The 25,934-nt window shown below is 35.6% G+C and overlaps 1 protein-coding gene across 1 annotated transcript in view; it reads right to left on the minus strand.

Moving 5' to 3' along the window:
* The window catches only part of Tmprss15 (transmembrane serine protease 15), a 113,967-nt gene that overhangs the window by 37,043 nt on the left and 50,990 nt on the right, over positions 1-25,934 (minus strand). The window contains exons 12-17 of the mRNA XM_004654547.2: positions 24,234-24,339; positions 23,789-23,939; positions 21,327-21,462; positions 12,189-12,278; positions 7,752-7,877; positions 4,706-4,846 (exon numbers count right to left, since the gene is read on the minus strand). Coding sequence (XP_004654604.2) covers positions 4,706-4,846; positions 7,752-7,877; positions 12,189-12,278; positions 21,327-21,462; positions 23,789-23,939; positions 24,234-24,339 — 750 coding nt within the window. The remainder of the gene's footprint in view (positions 1-4,705; positions 4,847-7,751; positions 7,878-12,188; positions 12,279-21,326; positions 21,463-23,788; positions 23,940-24,233; positions 24,340-25,934) is intronic.

Genomic DNA, 25,934 nt, shown 5'->3' on the forward strand with positions numbered 1-25,934 from the left:
ACTTATGAACAATCATTGGAGCTATTCGTCTACTTTTAACTTTGAAGCATTCAATATGTTTTCACTCAAATATAATTAACTTTAATAAAAAATATTTTAGGAAGTCATGGCTGGTGGTTTCTGCAAACTTTTATATCAGTAGAAAAACATGTGTCATATCTCAAAATATAATACTATTAGGATGCTTTTTCTAAATGTAATTATCAATTTGTTTCACAAGCAGATTACTGAGATGACAAATGACCAAAGGTAATTACATTTTCTTCTACAGGCAAATATGAATATTTTTGCTGGGAGTTTCTTTTTTTTTGAATTTTAATTTTACTTTACTTTCCTATAGAAAACAGAAAAGTATAAAAATAGACAAATCATTTGTAACTGTTTATATATCTTTCACAATAATACATAAACATGCTTTATATTTATTTTAAGAATTGAAAGAACTAATTTTATGCCCATAATTAAATATTTTAATATACTCATAAGATGATAGTCATCACTAGCTATTTTAAAATTATTCATTGTATTTTCATAGCTTATTAAATCATTATATAAAATGAGTTCACAGTGATCATAAATTAACCATGGATAAATGTATTGATAGTTTTGTTCCTTTAATAGTGTCATCAAGCTATGTTTAATTGGAAATTTACATGCTAGCTAAGTAGAATGATTTTAAATATCTGAACAACATTTGAAGGGAAATCATACACAACTCTCCATACATTATAATGGGCCATTTTGCTTTAGCCAAAGCTGGCAAAACTAAGTCCTACAAACCTAAAAATATATATACCTTCTTCCAAAGGCTGAATGAATTGGCTAATACTTTCTGAATGGGATATTGTTGCTGAAGTGAATAGAAATTATAAAAGTGGATGGCAGGTGTAAATAATCTGTTGTGAAATTTTCCTTACATGCATCAACTTTATTTTGACTCTTTGGAACATATATTAGATCAGGATCATTAAGAAGACCTAAATGCAACAGCTTAACTCTCTCTGGACCATGGTGCGAGAACAGAAATGTCATACTGCTCAGCAATGTTTTTCCCCATCTTCTCTTTATGAAGTCTCCATCCCCAGCTTCATTTAGTCAGCATATGCTTGGTCTTAAAAGGAACTAAATTGGTCTCTAAAACACATGCCACACAGGCCGGGGTAGGCTCTAAGGTCCTGAATGTAATTATCTGGCACTTTCAAGTTGTCTGAGATGCACCATTTAGTTCCATCTGAAAACCCAGAGAACCAGACCAGAGCAATGAGCATACATCTATAGACTTATCTTAATAAACAGTGGTTATGCATGCTCTCATTCAATATACATGGGAATGTCTAAAACAAGAAGAAAGATATAAAAACATATGCTATATAACTCTATTTCAATTTACAGCCTTCAAAGTGTCCCTAAAATATCTCCGAAGACCAGGAAAGCACATATATTCTAAAAAATATTCGTGTTCTGGAGAGATGGCTTAGCAGTTAGGGTGCTTTCCTGTGAAGCCTAAGGACCTATGTTTGACTCTCCAGATCCCATATAAGCCAAGCTGCACAAGGTGATGCAAGCACACAAGGTTGTACATGCACACAAATCTACAGTTTGAATACAGTGGCTGGAGAATTGGCATATTGTCTCTCTCATTAAAAAAAAAAAAAATTAGCTGGGCGTGGTGGAGCAAGCCTTTAATCCCATTATTCAGGAGACAGAGGAAGGAGGATCACCATGAGTTCAAGGCCACCCTGAGACTACAGAGTGAATTCCAGGTCAGCCTGGACTAGAGTGAGACCCTACCTTGAAAAACAAAACCAAAAGCAAATTGTAATGCAACTTCTACACATTTTCATAAAATAATTGCCCAAGCAGAATGCCAATATAAACAGGTTTGCACAACAAACTCACTATCCATTAAAAACCGCACCATCTATTGCCAAGTCTCTGTTTCTGTGTTTCTGTAATTGCTTTTCAGATTTTGATGTCAAAATCATGAAGGAAAAATACTTTGTTGGTGACAGCTCTTTCAGTTTCTTTCTCCTCCTAAAAATCCCCAGTGCCCAATGTGGGAGGACTGCGAGGCCATACGTGAAGTGAATGCACCACACAGGGCTAGTCGTGGAAGGTATCCCTCCAGCTTTAATTGAATTTTTTCTCTTAAAAATAATTCCATAAATAACACAATAATAATGACTGAGGTCTAGACATCTGGAAAACAAGTGGGTAAGAACTCCTGTACCATAAAGCTAGGCTCTCTTTTGTGTTAAGAGCAATAGATTATAAAACTTTGGATGGTGTCTTGAGTGTAAATTATTTGCAGCACTTCTCAAAATCCTAGATATTGTATTTATTCAATAACAAGAGCCAGATAAAATCAGCAATTGTAATAATTTTGATTGACTAGGTATACATTTTCATTGATTCTGTTTTGTTTCTTGCCCTGATGTTTTTCAAAGTCCTTATTGCAAAAGCACTCCTTATTATGCTTTCCTGCAGAACTTATATTTTATGGAAATGTGGGTAGTTTATAGTCAGATATTGGGCACATTCATACAATTTCCCAGTAAATTAACTGGCTTGTGGTATTAACAAGACTTCTAGTTACAGAAAGAAAAAAAAAATATATCAGGTTATGATAGAATTTTACAGGAAATTACTCTGGACAGATTTTTGAGGACTGTATTGTAATCTCATTCATGGAACAGATGCGGAGCAAAGTCTGTTCTATCAGGAACCAAAGTGTATGCGACAATTAAGAAGTGAGAAATATAACTTTAGGTATAAAGTGTGTGATACTATTTTATAATTTTTCTTCTACCAAAAGTTCTATATTATATGATTTTTTTTCACTAAAACAACAAACACAAATTAGCTTTTATCCAGTTATACAAAGGATAGGTGTTTTATCATAAATGCACTCAATACTAGCTATGAACATCTATATTCATCATATTTGTAAACTCTAAACATTTTTGGGAAACAAAATAATTAATATATGTCAAACTAAATGTTGAATCAAATTAAAATTAAAATAATATGTCCACCCCAAAGGGGAAAAAAAAAGGAACAGTTGGTAAAGTATTAGCAAGTACACAGAGTTATTATACTATACTTACTAGTAACAAAGTTATTAAGAGGCAGTACTACTGATCAAATTCAAAATGTCAAGTTCAAAATTATATTGGTCAGTTTTCCAAAGCAGTGATTTAACTTTGTTCTGAGTTAATTTCTGATTATATATATGTATAAATTTATAAACATATGCATTTGCAAATATTTACACAAATACTATTTATATTTTCATGTGAATTAATCTATTTTTCATTAACAGAATCTTATAATTTTTCTATTTTTATATTGCTCATTCTACATGAACTCTATTTTTTAAATCAATTATGTTTTGATAGGTCTTAGATTTTAGCTCTTTTCTTTTTTGAGATATGGCATGATGCAGTCCAGGGTGACATGAAACTTACTACATAGCCAAGGAAGAGGGTGGCCTTGAACTCCTGCTTCTACTTTCCAACTTCTTTTGTTTTAGGCATGAGACACCATGCCAGTTTTCCTTTCCTATTATGTTAGGTGTTTTCCATAGGTTTTACCATTTTCTTTTCTCACACCAATTACTTATTTTGATTAATGTATATTGCTGTCCTTTCTAAGTCTAAAGAAGCTGCTTCCAAAATCAATGACAAAGCCAGAAGGAAAGATTAATTGATTGTGTCACCACCACCCACCCTTAAGCCACTTTCAGAATCAAGGTCAAGGCTTACTTTCAGGGCCAGAGGACAGCAGTGAAAGTAAAAGCAGAGAACTCTCTGGAGTTAAGGGTAATCCATCTCACCTTTCCTTTCTCCTAGATATGTAGAAGAGTCTCCTATGGAGTCAATGAAAGTTGTATTGGGAGGCATATTTGCATATCATGAAAGAAGTAGTGAGTTTGGGGTCAATAGTATAAGGATAATGAAAGCCAGAATGGAACAACAAGTTATAGAAACTTTTGTATAGATTATTAAATAAAAGTTTATATATTGTTCCTGTATGTGAATGTAAATATATGTATTATGTATCTGTATGTCCACTTAGACAAACACACATGTAGATCTATGTATATGCAAACACACTATACATACACACAGACATTTAATGGGTAGACTGAGCTTTCTTTCTTTTTTTTTTTTTTTTTTTTTTTGCTGTTTGCGCTAAGTATATAAGAAGGCATACAAAGTGAGGAGGTGTGTATGCCAGCCATAATCAACATTAAGTCTCATCCTTGCCATTAGTTCATGTGGATGTATCTAAGAAGGAAATAATGGTAAAATTTTTAATTGGAAGTTGTTGGCATTCCACGAGTGTGCTGGCCTGTCTCCCTGATGCTATCTAAAGACTGCCTTGCCAAAAGCAACAGTCCTTCCTCACCTGTCTAACTTTAAGCTTTTTCCTCTTTCATGAGAAAATTCCAAGATTTCCTAGAGAAGTACGCATGGAAACATAAATGCTGTGCATCCTGGCTTTGAATAAATTCAGGTAACAATTATGTAGATATAAAAGGAGAAAGAAAATCTTCATTAAGATGAGGAAGAAAAAATATCTTAGAATCTAGATATCTAAATTGTGCCTTGGGCTTTTACGCCCTGTATATATATATATATATATATATTTCCAGATTCTTCTTTTGCTTCAACAGTTAATGTGCATGTGTAATTATTCTTACCTGGAATTCCCAAATGGTACCCTGTAGTGAAGTTTGCTTTAAACCCTCCTTTTGTCAAAGTCTTGTCAGTGGTGAAAAGCACAGTCATACTGCTGGTGGTTGAGAACACATCCATCACTGGGCCAGGTCCTGTGTACACAGCTGCTCCCAGGGAAAATGATATTGTCCATTATTTGATTCTAGAAGGAGATCCACTCTTTTTTTTTTGGTTTTTGGTTTTTCGAGGTAAGGTCTCACTCTGGTCCAGGCTGACCTGGAATTAACTCTGTCATCTCAGGGTGGCCTTGAACTCATGGCGATCCTCCTACCTCTGCCTCCCGAGTGCTGGGATTAAAGGCGTGCGCTACCACTCCTGGCGAGATCCACTCTTTACTGCACTTCCATCGTCATGCAGCATGGCTCATAAAACCAGCTATATATATGGCTGGAGAAATAGCTTACTCAGTAAAGGGCTTGCCTTACAGACCTGGGTTCAAGCCTCAGAATCCATGTTCATAGTAACAACCAACAACCGAAACAAGCTAAGCAGTGTGGTGTGCACTTCTCACCCCAGCGCTGGGAAGTCAGACACGTGAGAAGCCTTGGGATTCACTGGACAGCCCAGTACTTGGCAAGTTCCAACCTTTTTGAGATCCTGTATTAAAAAATATGTAGACGAAAGCCTTTGGTTTTGTCCACATGTGTGCACATGTACACTCAGATCATGTGGACTGGCACTCACACATATATGTCAGCTATCTACACCTAAATGGGTGTATTTAGTTATATTTTAGAGACTCATTTTTTAAAGCCAACTTTTATATTGGTATTTTTGTTGTTGATTTGTTTGTTTATATTTGATTATAGAGGTGAGTTCTTGGTAGGTAAAGTAACCAAGTGATGCTGGGACTTGTGAACCATAGGGAGACCTTGAACTGTCAGTCTACTTGCTCTGGCTCTCCAGTTGTGGGATTAGAACTTGTTCACCACCGTATTGTTTTGTTGATCTTACTGTTTGTTTTTCTTGGTTCTGCAGATTGAACCTGTAGCCTGGCCCATGCTAAGCTACCAGTATACCACCGAGATATACCCCCAGAGTTCTATTTATGTTTTTAATAATACTCAGGAATCAGAAACTTTATACTTTACTAATAAGCTTTCATATTATCTGGTTTATCAGCACTACTGTTCAAAGCTTATAATATTCTAGGGAAAAAGTATTTACTTCCTTTTAAGGTCCTTTATAAAACAATTGGTATTAAAGTCTCTCTGTACAGTTTTATCCAAATACCTTCATTTTTGCTTAAGGAAATTGACTGTTAAGGATGGATCAATAGCATATAATATAAACATAAGTAGTGATTTTCAAACTATTATTATTTTTTGGTCTTTCCAGATTTTATAAACATTCCTTAATAAACAACACTTCTTCAATTAATTAAAAATATATTCACTTTTTTGACTGTTTTATTTATTTCAAGCTGTAAAAGCGATTCATATCAAGAGAAATTTCGACCTACAAACTTACTAAAACACTGTAATTCTGAAATCCTTCTGCAATTCTCATTACTTTTCAGTAGTTTTTGTAAATGGGCAGAAGTAAAATGGTAAAGACAATTTGACCTGAAAATTAAAAAATAAATACTATTCAAAATGTGTTTGTAAATGTGTGTTAAAAAAAAAAATGAAAGCCCGGTGTGGTGGCATATGCCTTTAATCCAAGGATTTGGGAGGCAGAGGTAGGATGATTGCCATGAGTTCAAGGCCACCCTGAGATGACAGTTAATTCCAGGTCAGCCTGGACCAGAGTGAGACCCTACCTCGAAAAACCAAAAACAAAAAAAGAAAAAAAAAATTGAAATTCCTCAATTCTTGTTAGCACCCTGGCTCCTTTCTCATATGCTTCCATTTCAGTTTTGTGGGATCTTGGTGAGAGAATACATGACTAGATAACCCTTTCCCTTCCTGCCCCTTCATGGGTTAGAGAAAGTCCTCTAAGTCTTTACCCACTGACCATACTTTTCATATGATTTCATCTTGATTTCCAGGAAATCACATAAGATCTCATAGTAATTGTTGAACCTAAGTCTTCAAAGCACAGGTTGACCTGGAATTCACTCTCAGGGTGGCCTCGAACTCACAGTGATCCTACCTCTGCCTCCCAAGTACTGGGATCAAAGGTGTGCACCACCATGCCTGGCTTTTGTCTAACTTTTAAATGTGTCAGTATGTGCTTCCTGACCCAACTGCACAATTTCCTCTTGAAGCATATGTTCTATCAGTTTTTATTTATATTTTATTTTTTCCGTTTATTTTTATTTACTTATTTGACAGAGACAGACAGACAGAGAAAGAGGCAGAGACAGAGAATGGGCCTGTCAGTTCCTCCAGCAATGGCAAACGAACTCCAATCCCATGTGCCCCTTTGTGCATCTGGCTTACGAGGGTTCTGGGGAATTGAGCCTCAAACCAGGATCCTTAGGCTTCACAGACAAGCGCTTAACTGCTAAGCCATCTCTCCAGCCCCAGTTTTTAATTTTTAAGAATAAACAATACATAATTGGATAAAGTATTTTCATATACTGATATATAATACAAGAGTCAGTAATAATCAAAATAACAATGAAATATAAATTTTAAAGTCATTAAAATATTTGTATGAAACATATAATTTGTATATTTTATAACAAAATGAAATCTGTTAGTACTTCGAATAACTGAGGTACACAATATGCATAGAGAACTGCATACTGGTGCCTTAGCTTTTAGCCCAGAAAGTGTGTCTTATAGTTAATCATATTAACTGTTAGGAACTATGATGTAAAAATATTCTTCCTAGTCCTAGTCTTCAAAGAATGCTCTAGAGTATCATTTTCTCACCACTGCAAACATGTCTCACATGAAAACATGACCAATATTAAAAGTTGCATATAAAACTCAACATTTTATCCTGTTTTATTTTATTTTGCTAGTTGTCATATGATAACTTGTGCTGAGAAATGATTTCTCTGCCAGTACAGGCTCTTGAGCTATCCAACAGTGTTGGGTTTTTAAACTGTAAAATTACCTAAGAGCAAAGACTCTTCACCTTCACCATCTCGGATTTCAACCACATCTTCAATATTTTCTAAGTCAAAGTCTTGAAAATGAAGTTGTATATTCTTTCCCTCTTGTGCATGTAAGTTCCAGACACCTCGAAATAAATAAATAGCAAGACTTAATTTACAGTACACTTCATGTGATTTCTCTTAAATCTTCATTTTTTTTTGAGAATTTCCAGTAATTTTGAAAGATATGCTTTTTATCTATTTCATGATAAACAACATATAAAGCTGGTTGTGATATGTTAGTTTATTTCTCTTTGTTTTGCTTTTTCATTAGGAGAGAAAATACACAGCTTTGACCAGGAATATGTGTGGTAAATATCAATTAAATGTAAAATAGTCTTATATAATTGAATTTATTTCATACTAAATAAAATTCCTTAATCAAAAACTATGAATAGCCATTTGTTTCAATGCTGCAACATTTATGAATATTTAATATATATTCAGTATTCTGGTATAATTTATTTAATCTAAAATATTAATTTTATAAGAAAATCAGGTAACTAAAATGCAATATGTAGGACAAATTAGCTCTAATATTTGCTTAATTTTTCCATTTATTTAAAACTTATAGTAATTCATTTGGAGGAAAACATAAACATCAATGAATATTCCTTGTTTTATGGATTTTGAATATGATTTAGCCTTCTCAGGCTTTTCTGGGCCATTTTCTTCTGTAGTTTTTCCTAAGGAGTAAAACTTAATGTTTAGTGTAATGAATACTAAGTGTTTACATCTGTGCTTCATTTGAAAAGTAAATAAATTTATGGGATTATTTAGTTTATATGGACATACATTACTCAATTCCAACAGATTTTTTTTAATGCAGAATTGAGTCTGCAAAGCCTAATGACCTGGGTTTTATTCCCCAGTACCCAAATAAAGCCAGATGCACAAAACAGTGCATGCATCTGGTATTTGCATGTAATGGCTACAAGCCCAGGTACTTCCATTACCCTTCTTTCTTTCCTTGCAAATAAATAAATAATTTCAGAAATGCAGAATCATCTCTTAAAAAAAAGAACACTTGTTTTTCTTCTTCTCACCTCAGAATAGCAACATCAATCACAGATTTAGTATGCCAGAACTCTAGCACCTTCCTTCTTTGATCTCTCCTATGCTATTTGATCAGTCAAGAACTCTCAATACTATCTCTGGAAGCCCTTCCATCCCAATTACAGCTTACCATCCATTACCCCATCACAATTCAAGGCACTGCCACTTCTCATGTCCTAATTGGTGATGCTGATGACATACAACTTGAGCATCTATCTCTGACACACAGAGAGATGCAGCCACCAGAGAAGAAAGCTTGATTTTAGCTCTATTTTCATGTCAAATGCTCGAAAGTTGCCTGTTCCACTCACATGAAGTTCAAGCTCAATAATATGGTGCAAAATTCTTTTATTCTTCTCAGTTAATCTCTAACCATTCTTAAATTCACATTACCAAGTTAAGAAAAGCATGATTTTCTGTATTTGGAGACTAAGGACCCTTCTTTATTTCTGCATATTGTCCTGACTTTTCCCTTACTTTAACAGAATCTTGAACATTTTCTTTTTTAATTTTTTATTTATCCATTTTGAGAGAGAAAATGTACATGTGGGAGAGAGCCAAATACAGAAGATGGATGTGCCACAGCCTCTGGCCACTGCAAAGGAACTCCAGATGCATGCACCCCCTTGTTCATCTAGCTTACATGGTACTGGAGGATTGAACCTGGGACCTTAGGCTTTGCAGGTAACTGCATTAATCACTAGACCATCTATCCAGCCCAAAAATCTTGAACATTTTCTTTTTTAAAAAATTAATTATTTATTTATTTGAGAGCGACAGACACAGAGAGAAAGACAGGTAGAGGGAGAGAGAGAGAATGGGTGCGCCAGGGCTTCCAGCCTCTGCAAATGAACTCCAGACATGTGTGCCCCCTTGTGCATCTGGCGAACGTGGGACCTGGGGAACCGAGCCTCGAACCAGGGTCTTAGGCTTCACAGGCAAACGCTTAACCGCTAAGCCATCTCTCCAGCCCTCCTGAACATTTTCTGATGACCAACATTTTATCTGTATTTCCACACAGACTAAAATATATATTTACTCATTTCAGGGCCTGAAAAAATGCTTGGTAAGTATTTGGTAAAATAAAAAGAATAGTCTTTAAATTGTTTCCATATACTTCTGAGTTTTAGGTTCTAAAAGTCACTACTTTAATCAAATGAAGCAATTAAAAGGTATCTGTGTGGAGTATGAAGTAGCAAAAATGTTTATTTTCTCATATAAGTGAAATTAAATTCAAGGTTGTTATACTTTTGCATTGCCTGTATATTTGGATCAATTATTTGGTAACAGTGACTCTGGTTGCTTTGAAAATAATGCTTCCCTATCTCCTGATCATTGCAGAAAGACAGGCTGGCATTTTTACTTCACTGCTATTGGGAGCATTTTCATTGGTAGGATTCTATTTTGTTGTTGTTGTTGTTGTTTATTTTTATTTATTTGAGAGTGACAGAGAGAGAAAGAGGAAGAGAGAGAGAGAGAGAGAGAGAGAGAGAGAGAGAGAGAGAGAGAGAGAGAATGGGTGCACCAGGGCTTCCAGCCACTGCAAACTAACTCCAGATGTGTGCACCCCCTTGTGCATCTGGCTAATGTAGGTCCTGGGGAGTCGAGCCTCGAACCAGGGTCCTTAGGCTTCACAGGCAAGTGCTTAATTGCTAAGCCATCTCTCCAGCCCATTGGTAGGATTTTTATCTGAGTCCTCACCAGGTATGGTCTTAGAAATATCATGCTTATTTCCCAGCCCATACCTACTGAAGTAGAATCTTTGTAGAATGGGCTGGTGAGTCTGTGTTTCCAATGAGGATTTCTGAAACCTTTATGCAGCTATAATGAATTTATTTAGGTAGGAACACTGAGCTAGAGAAATCCTCTGTGAATTTTTAAAGATTATTCTCTCAAAACATATTTTGGCAATCTTCATTATGTCCCTTCTGTACCACATCTGATCACATTACTCTTTCTGTGTTGTTATTGACTTCAGCATAACCTTTCTAAAGGTGGGCATATCACATGCACTTTTTCTCCTTTCCATTGACTTTGCTCTATGAAAGTGCAGGTTTGTGACACATTGTGTGAACAAACTAGGGTAGTGTTAAGAGAGTTGCAAGATTGGTACCTCATTTTTTTTTACAATGACTTATTCTGGAGTTACAATAATAGGAAATGTTTGGAAAAACAATTGTGAGAATTGATGGAAATCATTTATATTAACCATGATTACTTTGGTTATACTTACAGACTTAGCCAGAGCTAAAAGGTAAGACCCTGTTGCTGACAAAAAAAAAAAAAAAAAAGACATTGGAATAAAATGCTGGAATCAAAAAGGGAAACTAGCTCCCTCTGGGCTATGCCTCATAGTGCTGGAAAGCTTTCTGAAAGCCAATCGCTGGAAGACAACGGTCACCAACTGCATGAATAAGCAGGAGACCATGTAGACTATGAAATCAACAAGCCAGACAAGAAGTAAACACTTGTGCAATAGTGGTGTGCAGCCTCTGTGGGTAACCAAGTGTTCTTTGATTGGATATGAGGTTTGCTCAGTGGGAGAGAACTCATATCTGTTACGGGAAACCCAATCAACACCATATGGTCAAGAAATAAGCCCCCACTGCCCTCTGGAGAAGAGTGGGCTAGTACATCAATAAATATCTCAAAAAACTTTTCATACCTCCTTTAACCCAAGTTGCTCTTACTCTTGGTTGGAGAATCTGCTATATTGTACAGATGGCAGAGAAAACAGAGGAGACCCAAGATCCATTGATAAGACAAAAAGTTAGCCCACTGCCCATTATGAGACATACCACCTGTACCACATCTGCTAGGGCCCAGGAGAAATCACAGAGGAAGCAATGGCATGAATATTGTTCCTACTGCTAACCTGAAAACCAGTCCCAGGGAGATGGTTAGAGACACAGTGATTAATCAAAACCCATCAAAGCAGAAATCCAGAGGCTATGTGGAACTCAACACTAAATCAGGCTGCCAACAGGCCTGCCGTGGCTCTGGGAACATAGCAGAATAGGGGGCAGAAAGATTGTAAGTGCCACAGAGTGGGTAGGAATACCCTGAGGCATGATCCCCTTTTACCACACTGAGGCTGATGGACGTCTTCATGACCCCACAGTGAATACCATCACCCCACTAAGGAAGGCTCACAGGGTAACAGGATCAAGGGCAAGAGAATAAAAGAGTAAAACCTGTCAACAATATATGTGTATTACAATAAAATTTTAAAAATGAATTTCATGACTAGAAGTTTTAGATATATTCATTTTGACAAATTTACAATAGATTTTGTTGTGTTGAGGGTGATAGCCTGATAACCTGGGAATGGAATGACTCACAGGAAGCCTGGTTAGGGTAGTGGTTTGGAAAGTTCGGAGAAGTGAATGTTGTATTTGGCTCCCATAGTTCAAATGGTCCTCCACAGTCAGCTGGAAAGAAAATGATAAAACAAGTCATTAATATAATGTTTCGTTTAGAGAGAGAGAAAGAGATCTTGCTGTATGCCAGTCACTTTCCAATTACATTCCCTACTATACTAGTTTTGATAGGTGCATTTTAGGATTTGTATAAGAGAGAATTTTTCAACTTAGGTTCAGAGAAAAAATATATGTTAATCTTTTTCTTAAAGAAATCTCCAAAATCTGTGTAGTCTCATGGCTTTTATGAATCTTGAAGAGTGCATAACAGTGTTCAGCCTTGTTCAAAATTATTTTACCATGGGAAAACTTTTTGCCAAGCATCTTATAAATAGGCTTCATTAAGTGAGACGTGGAATCCCTGCTGCCGTAAAAAGTGGATATTTATAATAGAACAAATTCTATATCTGCCACAGTCTCATAAAAAGGGCTGGTACATCACTAATCTAGTGAGTTAGGATTTTTTATTTTGATGCCTTTCATTTTTGCAACTTTGGAGGTAATCTTCCCTTTCCTTAATATTGAAGCATTTGAGTGTCAGGAAATGGAGACATAGTGAAACTCTCTCTATTTGTATAATAATTTTCTGAGGCAAGATGCATTGTTGTGCACCTCTTGGTAGATGGAGGGAAGAATTGGGAGTTAAACCCCAGCTCCAGCTGCACAGCAAGTTGGAGGCCATAGCAGACCGCATGAGCACTGCTGCAGTCAGGCTTGCGTGGCTGGTGGAAGTCACCCAGCCAAGCGCAGCTGGTGGGGGTTGGGGGAAGAGGTTTACTTTGCCTTACAGGCTCGAGGGGGAAGCTCCATGATGGTAGGGGGAAAATTTATGAGCAGAGGGTGGCCAAAATCAGATGGACAACAGCAACAGGAGAGTGTACTAAACATAAGGAACATTGTCTATAACAGTCCTTAGCCTGACCCCAACAATACTCTGCCTCCATGGCATGTTAATTCCCAATCTCCATTAGGTGGGAACCTAGCAGTCAGAACACATAAGTTGATGGAGAACACCTGAATCAAACCACCACACACGCTGTCTCACTAAACCAAAAACCAAAAGTTTTATGTGAATAGATCTGGCACAAAACATTTCCCAAAAGTCAAGTTGAGATTGTCAGAACAAAACTCAAATGTATTACTAACATACAGAATGTTTCTTATACTTCCAACTATGACACTTTAGACTTATTAACACTTTAATATCCTTATCTTACTTCATTTTTTAAAATTATTCAACACAAATCTAAAATAATGTAAGATTTTATTGGCTAAGTATTGCAATTTAAATTCCTCTTGTCATTGTAATATTTAAAAAGTATTTCAGCCAAAAAATATTTTAAAAGGTACACACTATCTGTAGCCATCAGAGAAGTGCAAATCAAAAGTCATATGAGATCTCATCTCCGAATGGTTACCATCTAGGCTGGAGAGATGGCTTAGCAGCTAAGGTGCTTGCCTGCAAAGCCTAAGGACCCAGGTTCAATTCTCCAGGTCCCACAAAAGCCAGATGCACATGGTGGTGCATGCATCTGGAGTTTGTTTGCAGTGGATGGAGGCCCTCTCCCCCCCTCTCTGTCTCTGATAGTTAAGTAAAATTTTAAATAAAAAGAACGGTCACCATCATGAAAACCAGTAATTTTAAATTAGGCTGAAGTTATGATGAAAGAAGGACCTTTATCCATTGCTGGTAAGAATGTCAACAAAAGTAGCCACTATGGAAATTATTATGGTAGCTTTCAAGGAAACTAAAAATAGAACTACCATTATAACAAAAATATGTCACATATACACAGTGGATTTTTATTCAGCCATAAAGAGAAATGAATTTATGAAATTTGCATAAAGTATGCTTTCTCTCATATATGGATCATAGCACCTGTTAAATATGCACATTGAAATGGGAGTTAATGTGGTTAAAAGCCAGGAAAGAGGGCCATGGAACTGGACAAAAGATGTTTTAGGGGAAGGGCATAGAGAATGCAATAGAGCACATTAGATGTTAAAATTGGAGAGGGAATGCTGTGGCTGAAAGATTATGGGTGGGGAGGGGACAGGAGGATAGGGACTTGGCACTGGGGTGAGCAGAATGAGCCAAAATGGAGGAGCTAGGAAAATAACAAAAGGAAACTTTTTTTAAAAAATTTTTTATTTATTTATTTGAGAGCGACAGACAGAAAGAGAAAGACAGATAGAGGGAGAGAGAGAGAATGGGCGCGCCAGGGCTTCCAGCCTCTGCAAACGAACTCCAGACGCGTGCGCCCCCTTGTGCATCTGGCTAACGTGGGACCTGGGGAACCGAGCCTGGAACCTGGGTCCTTAGGCTTCACAGGCAAGCGCTTAACTGCTAAGCCATCTCTTCAGCCCGAAACTATTTTTTGTAAGCTAATTTTGGAGAGTAAAAGTAAAATATTAAAAGGGTTTCTAAAAATTAAAAAAAAATCCTGATTTGAAGTCTATATAAAATATTTTAACCCTTTAGCAAAGGCAGATGAGAAAAATAATTATGTATTTCTATACCTACATGGGAACTTTGTTTATACCTACCTTTTTTCCTTCCTTTCTTCCTCCTTCCAACTCCTCTTCCCTCCGTCCTTCCCTCCTCCTCTCTTTCCCCTTTATTCCCTTCCTTCTTTCCTTCGTCCTTGCTTTCTTTCTGTGTGTCTTCATGTATGTAAGTAGGTGCATGCGCACTACCTTGCCTGTGGATGTGTGGGGGGGGGGGTGGAGAGAGAACACCCTTGGCATTGGTCCTCACCCTCAATTTGTTTGAGGCAATGGATCTCATTGTTTTTCACCAATAAATTCTCCAGGTTTTCTAGCCTAGAAGACTCCAGGCGACTCTCTGTCTCCACTTCCTATTTCTTCAAAGGTGCATTTGGATTACAAATATTTGTTCTACAGAACTCAGCTTTATGTGAGTTCTGGAGATCCACATCTTGGTACCCAGGCTTGTGTGGGAAATGCTTTCTCAGCTGAACCAATTGTCCAACCCTCAGTGTGCCTTCATTCACATAGTCTCATTTGGGGAGAGTGTGGTGTAATAAGAAAGTGTTGGAGCTGGTGGATTAAGACTGTGATTTGAGCTAGTTGTCTTTTAAAAACTTTCTTTCTCATATTAATATATAAAATAAATGGTTGTTAAGGATTTTAATGTAATAAAAAATCAAAGATAACTTATGAATTATTGATTTACAATATCTGGCATAGTCAGTCTTGTTTTCAATAGGTCATTGAAAATTAGAAAACTACTATTATTTTAAGTGGACATTATGAAATTTGTAGAGATTCAGTTGCTAATGATATATTCATGCTTACTTGGTGTCAAAGTCAAGACCCCAACTCAATATGAAGCTCATCCTATATTATCTTTTGATCTCCTACTTTGTTGACTAAACTCTGAATCATTTCTCCCAATGTTATAGGCAGGGTTGCAAATGTTTTATAAGTACATGGTAAAAACATGTAGGGCAGAAAAAATATGGATGAAAGCAATGATAAAGATAGTCAATAAGATATAAATCTAAAAGGAAGAAAGTAGGGTAAACTTGCTGGTAAAGAGGGAATATAAACCTAAGAATGAGCAGTAATGAGGAATTATTACTGTTATCTAATGGTCTCCTTCATTATGAGACAAATTGTTTACTAAAGAGTTCTAAAGAAAAATTTGTTATGATTCTAAGACCCTCACATACTGATGACTCATTTAATTTTACTAATTCTCCACTGTCTTTAAGCTTCTATCAATCCTCAGTGAGACCATGGAAGAGACGAAATTTAAACACAGGGATAGAAAATAAGCCTGTACATTGATAATTGGTGAAGTCATCTCATGACTAGTATAGTGACTGTGTATGTATCCATCATTTGCTTACCATTCAGGAAATGGAAATGTTTCATAACCATATATTTCAAATGTTAAATAGTTGACATGTTGTGAGCACATTGACTATTCACATAACTGCATATTAAATAGTATAATCTGTAAGTTAATATGGGTACATAAGACTAATAAACTGAGTATCTTAAGCAGAGCTAAAAGATTGTTATATTGAACTGCTAAGTCTGACTGGGCAATTAGTTATTTTACTTAATGTTTCTCCTCTAAACCAAAGTCTTAGAAAAATCTATTCTTATAAAACCCTTAAGTGCATGTTGGAATGCATTTGAATTATACATTCATATCAAATTACTGACTAGCAAGCAGTCTCAGATGCTTAGGGTGAGAACACATTTAAGTGCATATTGTCTGGGTATAAATGACTGCAGGAAACTGGCCAAAACAGTTTTTGCCATTCTAAATGTGATGACAGTTTCCTTTAATGGTGGTGGTGCTGCAGTGGAGATAGAGCCTGTGCTCTTCAGTAAAGGAACCAAAGACTCATGAAATGTGACTCCACATCTCACAGTCAGACTGTGTAATTAGATAAGCAATGCCCACTTAGGTAAGCAAGTAAATTAACCTGACTAGTATAAGGAATTCTATTCATTTATCCTGTTAAAATTTCATGTTCTCTCCATTTGAACTTTGATCAATCTACTACCATGTTAGTGTGAATTTCCACTGTTCAAACTATAGGAATACGCAGTGTATGGCAAAGTAGTTTTAAAGGATAGAGAATCTCCTTTAACAGTGTCATTTTTAATCATTTTAAAAGATTTTGACACTGATAAAGATGTGTCAATGAGAAGGCATTTACTGTGATGGGGCAATAGAGGAGAACCTAGCTTTCACTTGTATCAGAGAGTTTGAAAAACATGTGTAGGGTACTCCTATAAGGGAAGTAGCTTGAGAAATGTAACTCATCTTGGTGATTAAATATATTAAAGTGGATAGTTTGCAAAATAATAATTTTATTATGTTTGTAACAGGTAACAAATCTAATATTATAGACAACATTTGAAAATGTCATAATCTAAGATGAAATCACCCATGCCAATTTTAACTGTAGTTTAGTAAAATTTATATTATTGCTAACACATTATTATAAACTTTCATGATTTTTATTAAATTTATGTTAACTTAGTCTAAAATTTTATTCCTGATGGATTATATTTTATTTGTTATAAATATAATTCCAGCCAATTATAAAAAGTATATTTATAAAAAGTAAAATCATTATTAAAAGTAGACTTGTCAAAAGCCTATTGATAAAAGTGTTCATGAATATAGTCAATAGGTCACTTGCTAAGTTTTTAAATAATAAGTCAAACAAATATTATAAAATGATGGCATTCTGAAAATGCCTATTGAGTATAAGAGCAACAGTCTGATGGTGAACTGATTTCCACATGAAAAACTCATGCCAGGTTGTTTTAGCTTTTTGTACAATGTAATGTTCATTAACATTTCAAGTTTAACATTTATTGTGTATTAAACATAAAATAGCTTAATGAATGAAAAAAATAGGGACAATTATAAACATACTCTTATTTACTTTTGACAACTCTAAAAATCAGTTAGAAACCTGAAATGTCGACCACTTTTGTATACACCAACATTATTTTGTAACTGATAATCAAGCTTATTTTGCTGTTGGGAGGCAGAGGCAGGAAGATTGCCATGAATTCAAGGCCACCCTGAGACTACATAATAAATTCCAGGTCAGTCTGGGCTAGAGCGAGGCCCTACCTCAAATGCTCTCAGTTTAATTCCCATATTTAAATAAACTTGTTCCAATATCATAGACACAAAGAAAGAGCCAATGCAACAGTGCCTTAAGCCAAGAAATAGAAGAATCATTGAAGTTATGAAACTGAGCAGACGTTTTCCCAGAACTAGGCACAGCCTCGATCCTCAGGAAAGGAAATAGGAAGGAAGCTAGATTTTATTATTCATCCACTTGTCTGGTTTAACGACTTTCATACTAAATATTCTATGAAGAATGAAAGAAAGGGTTTTAGTCAGTCAACTATAGCCCCCACCCCTTTATTTTTGCTTAAGCAAGTCAGTGATCTGGAACCAGAACAGCTTTGTTCACATAAGACTGTCATTGAAGCAACTGTAAATGGCATTAGCTTAAAATTGTTCAGAATGCATTTAATGGCAATTAACATTCTCTGCTGTGATAAATATTGCCTTGAAGTGAACCATTTGGAAAATGGAATCAACATACTCTGGACAGTTGCTATATTTCTATTTTAAAATAAGATTTGTTGTTGTACAATTACAATTTTCCTAGTGCAAAATTATGGAGGAATACACATTGCAATGCTTGCTCCTTCTGGCTAGATAAGATATAATGATGGTAAAAGACTTTTAGATTTTAACAAAATAATCCATGCTTACTCTTTTATTTGTATAATAGGCACAGAATTATCTCATTTTTTATTTTATTAGTACCACACTATAGTTAACTGAACTAAATGTTTATATTTCAAGTAAAGTGATTTTTCTCTGATTTAAATATGGAGTACATTAAACTGTGTTCTATAAACCATGAAAAAGTTTGAACATTTATTTATAGAGGGAAAGGGAAACAGAAATAATAAAATTATTGTTTGAATTGATTACAACACCAAACTTGCACACTGTTGTTAATATTTGATTTATAGGATACATTTATCAAAAAAATGCTATATTCATTAAAATGATCCATGTACTAGAAGTGTAATGCTCTTACACAGAACAAAGTGAGGCAACTATGTTGAAATGTTGCCAAGCCCAAATTATTGAATGTGCTGGTATTTTCTCTACATTCACCCCATCATTATTCCCAAGATTTGCTTCTGCTGGTAATGTTTTATATCACAAAAGTAGTTTTGTTCCACATAAGAGAATATGGCCAAAATGGTAAAGGTAAGAAAAAGAATGTTTAATCTGTCGAATAATATTCACTGATAATAATTTTGTGGGATATTAGGAACAAGTCGGATACCAGTGAATTAAAGGTTAACTGAATTAAACAGAAATTTGGTTTTGAGAAACTCATTTTGCATGCAAATAACTTTGGGCTCTACCCCTAGCATTGAAACAACAACTGACACCTGTTCTTATCAGGTTTTCTTGGTCACTACTGACCCCTGAAAAATCTTTCCATGCATTTCTTTTAGGGTTATCAGCATCAGTTGTCTTTTCACCAGCACATTTCCTTGACACCTTCTCTTGCTCACATTCTTTATCACTTTTCTCACTGATTAGCTATGCATATGTTATGCTGGTTTGCATATTTATTTTTATACTATATGAACATTTTCAAAGGTCATCACCACTGCTACATCTTGTACTTCTTTTTCAATATTTTCACACAACATATTTATGACCAAGTGACTGCTTGAGATACTGAAGAATGCATCCTGACATCTGAACATGACAATATAAAAGAGGGCAAGAAGAACCTGGCGTTTGACGGGGTACAGGTGCATACATATAATGGTGGCATGGGACCAGTTAGAAAACGTAATCACCTTCTTGATTAATGGCAACTTGTTTGTTACAATTTCTCACATAATATTCATTTAGTTTTGAACCTTTGGTTTGTTAAGGCCATTTAGTGGGAAAGGGTACCTGTTTTGCTGTTTGTCTGTGGTAAGGTTTGCTCCCTTGTAGTGGCTGGAGCAAAATGCCAGGTGTCTGGCTCCATCACTCTTCTGCCCATTCTTATTTGAGTTAGATACTCTTAATGATCCCAGAGCTTTCCCTGTGCGTGTGTGTGTGTGTGTTTGTGTGTGAATTTTCAGGACTCTGCACCCTCTAGGATCTGGAGTTACAGATGTGTGGCCAAAATTAAGTGTTTTATGTGGGTCCTACAGTCCAGAGTAGGAGCCCAAGTAGACATAGGATCCATTTTGTTCCTTTGAGTGGAAAGATCCCTCAGGTTTGAAAACTCAGTTGCATCCCATAAATGTCTCCACAGAGGGAGTAGACTACAAAGTCTCCTACGGGTCATTTTTTAAAGACAAGATTATTTTTCCAGAAGTACTTGCATGTGAAAGGTTACATTAAACTTTTCCTGTTTTTTGTTTCTTTCTTTCTGTTGTTGTTTGTTTATTTTCTAAAACCAGACTATGTGGGTTTTAGTCTTTGCTGAATCTTTGAGATCTTGCAACTGCTCCTTTAAATGGCCATTGAATCCTCAAACTTCTTTCTCCAAAGACCATTGTAATGGTGAGGAGTGCATTTCAGTTTCTATTTTAGTGAAAATAGACTCAAATCTGTACCCATATTACTTTCAAAATAAAATCTTAATAAAACTATCATCATAAATACAGACCATAACACAACACTAAGCAACATTCTTTATGAATTCAATGTAACATGCTGTATTTGGCTGGCCTCTGTCTCATGTACTGCCTCCAGTTATTTTACCTCCTGGCTTTCTGTTACAAACATTAGCCTGAAGTAAACAAAAATAAGAAAAAGTAAGACATAACAGGAAAACTTTGTGTGTATTTGAAGTATGTTAGGTGTGTTATGTGTGTGTGTGCATGTGTGTATATTGTGTGTATGCTATTTGTATATATAGTGTATGCATGTTTTTGTGCAGATGCATGCACCATGTGGCCACACATGTAGAGGCCAGAGTAGAAACTCTCCTCCTCTGGCATGCTTCTGCATTGTTTCCTATAGACAGACTCTCTCACTGAACCTGAAGCTAGCTTGCTTGCCTCTTTCTTTCTTTCTTTCTTTCTTTCTTTCTTTCTTTCTTTCTTTCTTTCTTTCTTTCTTTCTTTCTTTCTTTCTTTCTTCTCTCTTTCTTCCTTTCTTCTTTCTTTTTAAAATTTATTTTGTTATTTCTTTCTCACCTCCCCTCCTACTTTACTATCCCTTTCCCTTCCTCCCTCCCCCCTCCCTCCCTTCCTTCCCTCTTTCTTTCTTTGTTTCTTTTCTTTCATTATATTGGCTGACCAGCAAGCCCTGGTGATTTTGCAGTCTTTTTCCTACTGAAGACTAGTATTACAGACATGCATGTCCATGGACAACTTTTTAGGTGAGGTCTTGGGATCAAAATTAGGCCCCATGCTTGCGTGGTGATCTCTCTTGCCTGCTGAAATATCTCCATAGTACATATACCTGAAACTACTAATGACATGGGGAAAATACGTACTGCAGTTACTTACTAGGAAGCTCTGGTGGGGGAGTTGGAACCAAAGTTGGTTCTGGATATGGACTCTCAGTGCAGCTTCCATGTACTAGACTTATGTCATCCAGTGCTATGTCACTCAAAAGCTGGTTTTTAAAGGCATTAAAAGCAACCTGAAATTCAGAGAGATAATAAAAATGATTCCAATCTTATCTTTTCTGACTTGGTACTTCTAATAGTTAGTGTGTGGAAAATCAACATTGCCATCTCAAAATATATTACAAAAAATAAACTTCTGCATAGAGAAATGTCAATAGCTAACATGTTGTTAATCCTTCAGACAAAATCAACCTCTTATGTTTATATATTAACTAAATCTTCACTTATGTCTCTCTTTTGAGTTATTCTATATTTTTCTGTTCTCTCCCCAATCTTTTCTCTCTCACTTTCAGTTTTATGACACCATTATACTGTGCCTTTTGAGCACATACTAGCCCTGAAGAAAAGACATACTAATTAAATAATTTAAAAGGAAGAATATAGGGACAAGTGGAAATTATTACAATTGTATGACCAACCTGGGGAACCTGGTACTTGCCATTGTTTACATAAGGTTCTGGGGTATGTTGCTGTGTAAGGACACTGCCCATAGGACACACAACCAGGACTGAACACAGCTCTAGTGGTCAGTGGTAATGTAGTAGGTTCTAAAGTATGGAAGATATTTTGATTTGTTCTTTCCTAGGTCCCTTCTTCCACAGAAGAATGATGAACATGATACCTGCTATATGTTATATCATATATTAGGTATAATATGTAGTATCTGGTATTTCACAACAATTTTCATGATCTCTGCCTACTTCTTTCCAGACACTATTCCTTATAGCTATGTTATTCTTCTTTTTATGTAAGAGTAATTTCAAAGAAACAGAAGAAACTTGCTCAATATTTCCTAAAAGTAGCACAGCAAATGTATCAGTATAGTAGTCTATGCAATATCATTAGGGAATGTCTTCTAAAACCACACTGGAGTTTTCCAAGTAGGACTGAATGCAATGCATATTATGATTTTCTCTATACTATATATGTTGCCTATGATGAAGTATAGTTTACAAGTTAAGCAAGTCAGATATCAACAACAGTAATATAGTAGAACAATCATAACTAGACTATGATAAATTATTTAAGACATGAATTCTTTCTGAAATTTCTTATTTAATACGTTAGGTCTATAGTTGACTATAGTTCATTGAAGCCATGATAGTTAAAACATAAATAAGGTAGCATGACTGCATTTGTAGAACTTGTCAATATGTTTTTGCTTTTGAAATAAATTAAAAATACTGGAGTATTCATTACTTTAGAAAATGTTCTCAGTGGACAGGATTGCTCATAGAAATACTTTCTTAATTCTTTCATGTCTTCTTTTGTTTTTTGATGGTCTATTTCTATTTATTTTAGTTGATTCATTATAAAACAAGCCAAATTAGAAAAGAAAATGTCACATCAAAGTAGAAGCAGAAGAAATGACAAAGGAGAAAAGCAGGAGAAGAAAAGAAAGAAAGATAGGAAAAATGCAGATGAGAGTCACTGACTCTTGTCATCTCATCTCATGGGGCAGAAATTTAGCCTTTGGTGATGACAGTGTCTGTTCAAACATGCATCCTCTAAAAGTGATACTAGTTTGTTTGAAATTATCCAGTCAGAACATTGCTAATTTTGTCCTACTAATAGCCCATTATTATCCCATATATTAATTACAACATCCCTCAGGAAGAGAACACATTAAATTGCTATCTGAAGAAATTAATTCATCTTAATGTGGAATAAATGATCAGAGACTTCCCAGGGATAGGGCTCATATAATTTGTTTCTAAACAAATGGAGATTAAATTAGTGTGAGACAAAATAAGTTGTTATTGAAGGGTGCAGATATTCCATAAAGAAAGGTGCTGAGCCACAAAGAATAGAACTGATTGGATGGGAAAGGAACACAGTGTTGCTGTATACAAGAGTTTTTGAAGAAAGATGAAGACCCCTACAAGGTTTCTAGAATATTATTAGTCAACATACTCTGCATGTTCAGAAAGTAAATTATTTTTTAATATTTTATTTGAATATTTATTTATTTGAGAGACAGAGAGAATGGTCACACCAGGGCCTCCAGCCACTGCAAACGAACTCTACACACATGCATTCCTTTGTGCATCTGGCTTACATGGGTCCTGGGGAATTGACCTGAGGTCCTTTGGCTTTGTAGGCAAACACTTTGACCACTAAGCCATCTTGCCAGCTCCAGACAGCAAATTAAAATGTGGTTTTAATAAGTCAGTGGCTAAATGAAAATAAAGACACTAAGAGATGAAACAAAGTTTGATTAGGAAGAAGAAAAGTGACTAGGTTATCCCCAGAAAATAAGAATTTTTACCATGTCGCTGTAAAATATACACATATCACCACAAAATAATACAAATATATAGCAAAAGGTGTTTTGCAAACCTTAAATTCCACTGACTCATTTAATGTTACTTGTCCATAATTCCAATTTTCTCCATAATTTCCTTCCTTGTGGAACACTGTCTTCTCCATGTGTCCATCACTGCTGATATTAATGCTTAATTTATAGACATTTTCACCATACATATAATACCTAGTTTGGAAATAAGCAAAAATGATTGATATTTTATCACAATAGAGCAAATATATTTTATTACCTTCCAAATCTTTTTTTTTATATTTGCATTACCTCTCTTATGTTTTTCTGGGGGAGAGAGAAGAGAATCAAATAACATGTTACTTCTCAATCAAAAACCACTATTGCATGTATTAGAACTTTGGACATCTCAGTGAAATCTGAGCCTAGTTCCTTGAGAAATGTGTTGTTATTTATATGAAAAGAGAGTATTTTACATGTGTCCTAGTAGAAAACTAATGGGAAACATACCAGAAACTAAGGCAGACTGGCTCCAAACTGGGTTCTAAAGGAAGACTTAAAAGCCCCACTCTTTCTCTTCTTCCTCCTGGTCCTGTTGGTGTAGAAATGTAAAATCCTGCAAAAACAAACAGGAGTTTTTACTTGCTTAAATAGAACATTTTTCATCTTGTGAAATGTATTAGTCATAAGCAGAAAAGAAGACCATAAGATTAAAATTTAGGAAACATGTTCTTATTCTTATTGTTTATTTATAAGAGCGAGAGAGGAAAAGAGAGTTAGAGAGAGGAAGATAGAGACAGAGAATGGGTGTGCCAAGACCTCTGTTCTGCAAATGAATGCCAGATGCATGTGTCACCTTGTGCATCTGGCTTACAAGTGTGTTGGGGAGCAGAACCTGGGTCCTTAGGATTCACAGGCAAGTGCCTTAAACACTAAGCCATTTCTCCAGCTTGGAAGCATGGTTTTATATAGCAGACAAAGTATTAGACATAAATCTAGAAATTGGCATCTATATTGTAACAGATTGTTATTTAGGAAAGTCACTCCACAATTTGATTCTTAACACTGAAATGCCACTTTTATATATACTCTGATGATTTCACAACTTACAGGTAATCAGCATATAAAGGTCTTTACATATTCTGGGAGCTATCTCTTGATATATGCAATTATTTTTTAATTAATTAATTAATTTATTTGAGAGCAACAAACAGAGAAAGAGGGAGAGAGGGAGAGAGAGAGAGAGAGAGAGAGAGAGAGAGAGAGAGAGAGAGAGAGAGGGAGAGAGAGAGAATGGGCCTGCCAAGGCCTCCAGCCATTGCAAAGGAACTCCAGATGCATGTGCCCCTTTGTGCATCTGGCTAACGTGGGTCCTGGGGAATTGAGCCATGAACCAGGGTTGTTAGGCTTCACAGGCAAGCACTTAATCTCTAAACCATCTCACCAGCCCAATATACACAATTATTTAAACATACATTTGAATGTAAGCCTAAGGGCTTCAAAGATCCTCTGTATTATATTCCATTAACTATCTTGCAAACCTCTAAATAAGAAGTTGTCTGGCTTCATGAGAGGTTCATTCTCTGAATCCCTTGGAATGATAACTGATAGTTCACAGAGGAACAGGAAGCATGCTAATTTGTATAAAAGCTTTTGAAATATCACAACCCACTGTATAAAGTGCTTTCTGTCTAGAAATCATTATTCTAGCCAATGATTCAAGACGTTCCAACTTTTTGAAGTGTTAGGTAAGGACATTTTTCACATTTTCTTAAGGGATCTTATTTTATTTTTAGTTTGCCATTCATATTTTGTCAGGGATCAGGAATCAGGTAGCAAACAATGATATGAAGCAAATGAATTGTTGGATTAATAGAATATGATTGCAATGCAGTTTTGTGAAATGTTAAAATTTGGTACTTGCTTGAAATCATTATTTTCTCCCTTGTACTTCCCAACAGAAAAATATAGGCAATGTTGCATATAAAACTCAAGTTCACTCATTTGTAATATGCAGAATAAGACAGGAAGCAGAGCACTGCTAGTAGAACCGCCTATGGACACATAAATGCACGTCAGTGAGGCAAAAAAATTATTCACAATAACTGAGTGCTTTGTCAAGGTGAAAGCATGGTGGAAAGACTTACACATGTAATACATGCACATTCATTAGAACTTTATTGTAAAATATAAGATGAAATGAATGTGTGT

This window comes from Jaculus jaculus, chromosome 5, assembly GCF_020740685.1.
Source record: "Jaculus jaculus isolate mJacJac1 chromosome 5, mJacJac1.mat.Y.cur, whole genome shotgun sequence".
Classification (NCBI taxonomy): Eukaryota; Metazoa; Chordata; class Mammalia; order Rodentia; family Dipodidae; genus Jaculus; species Jaculus jaculus.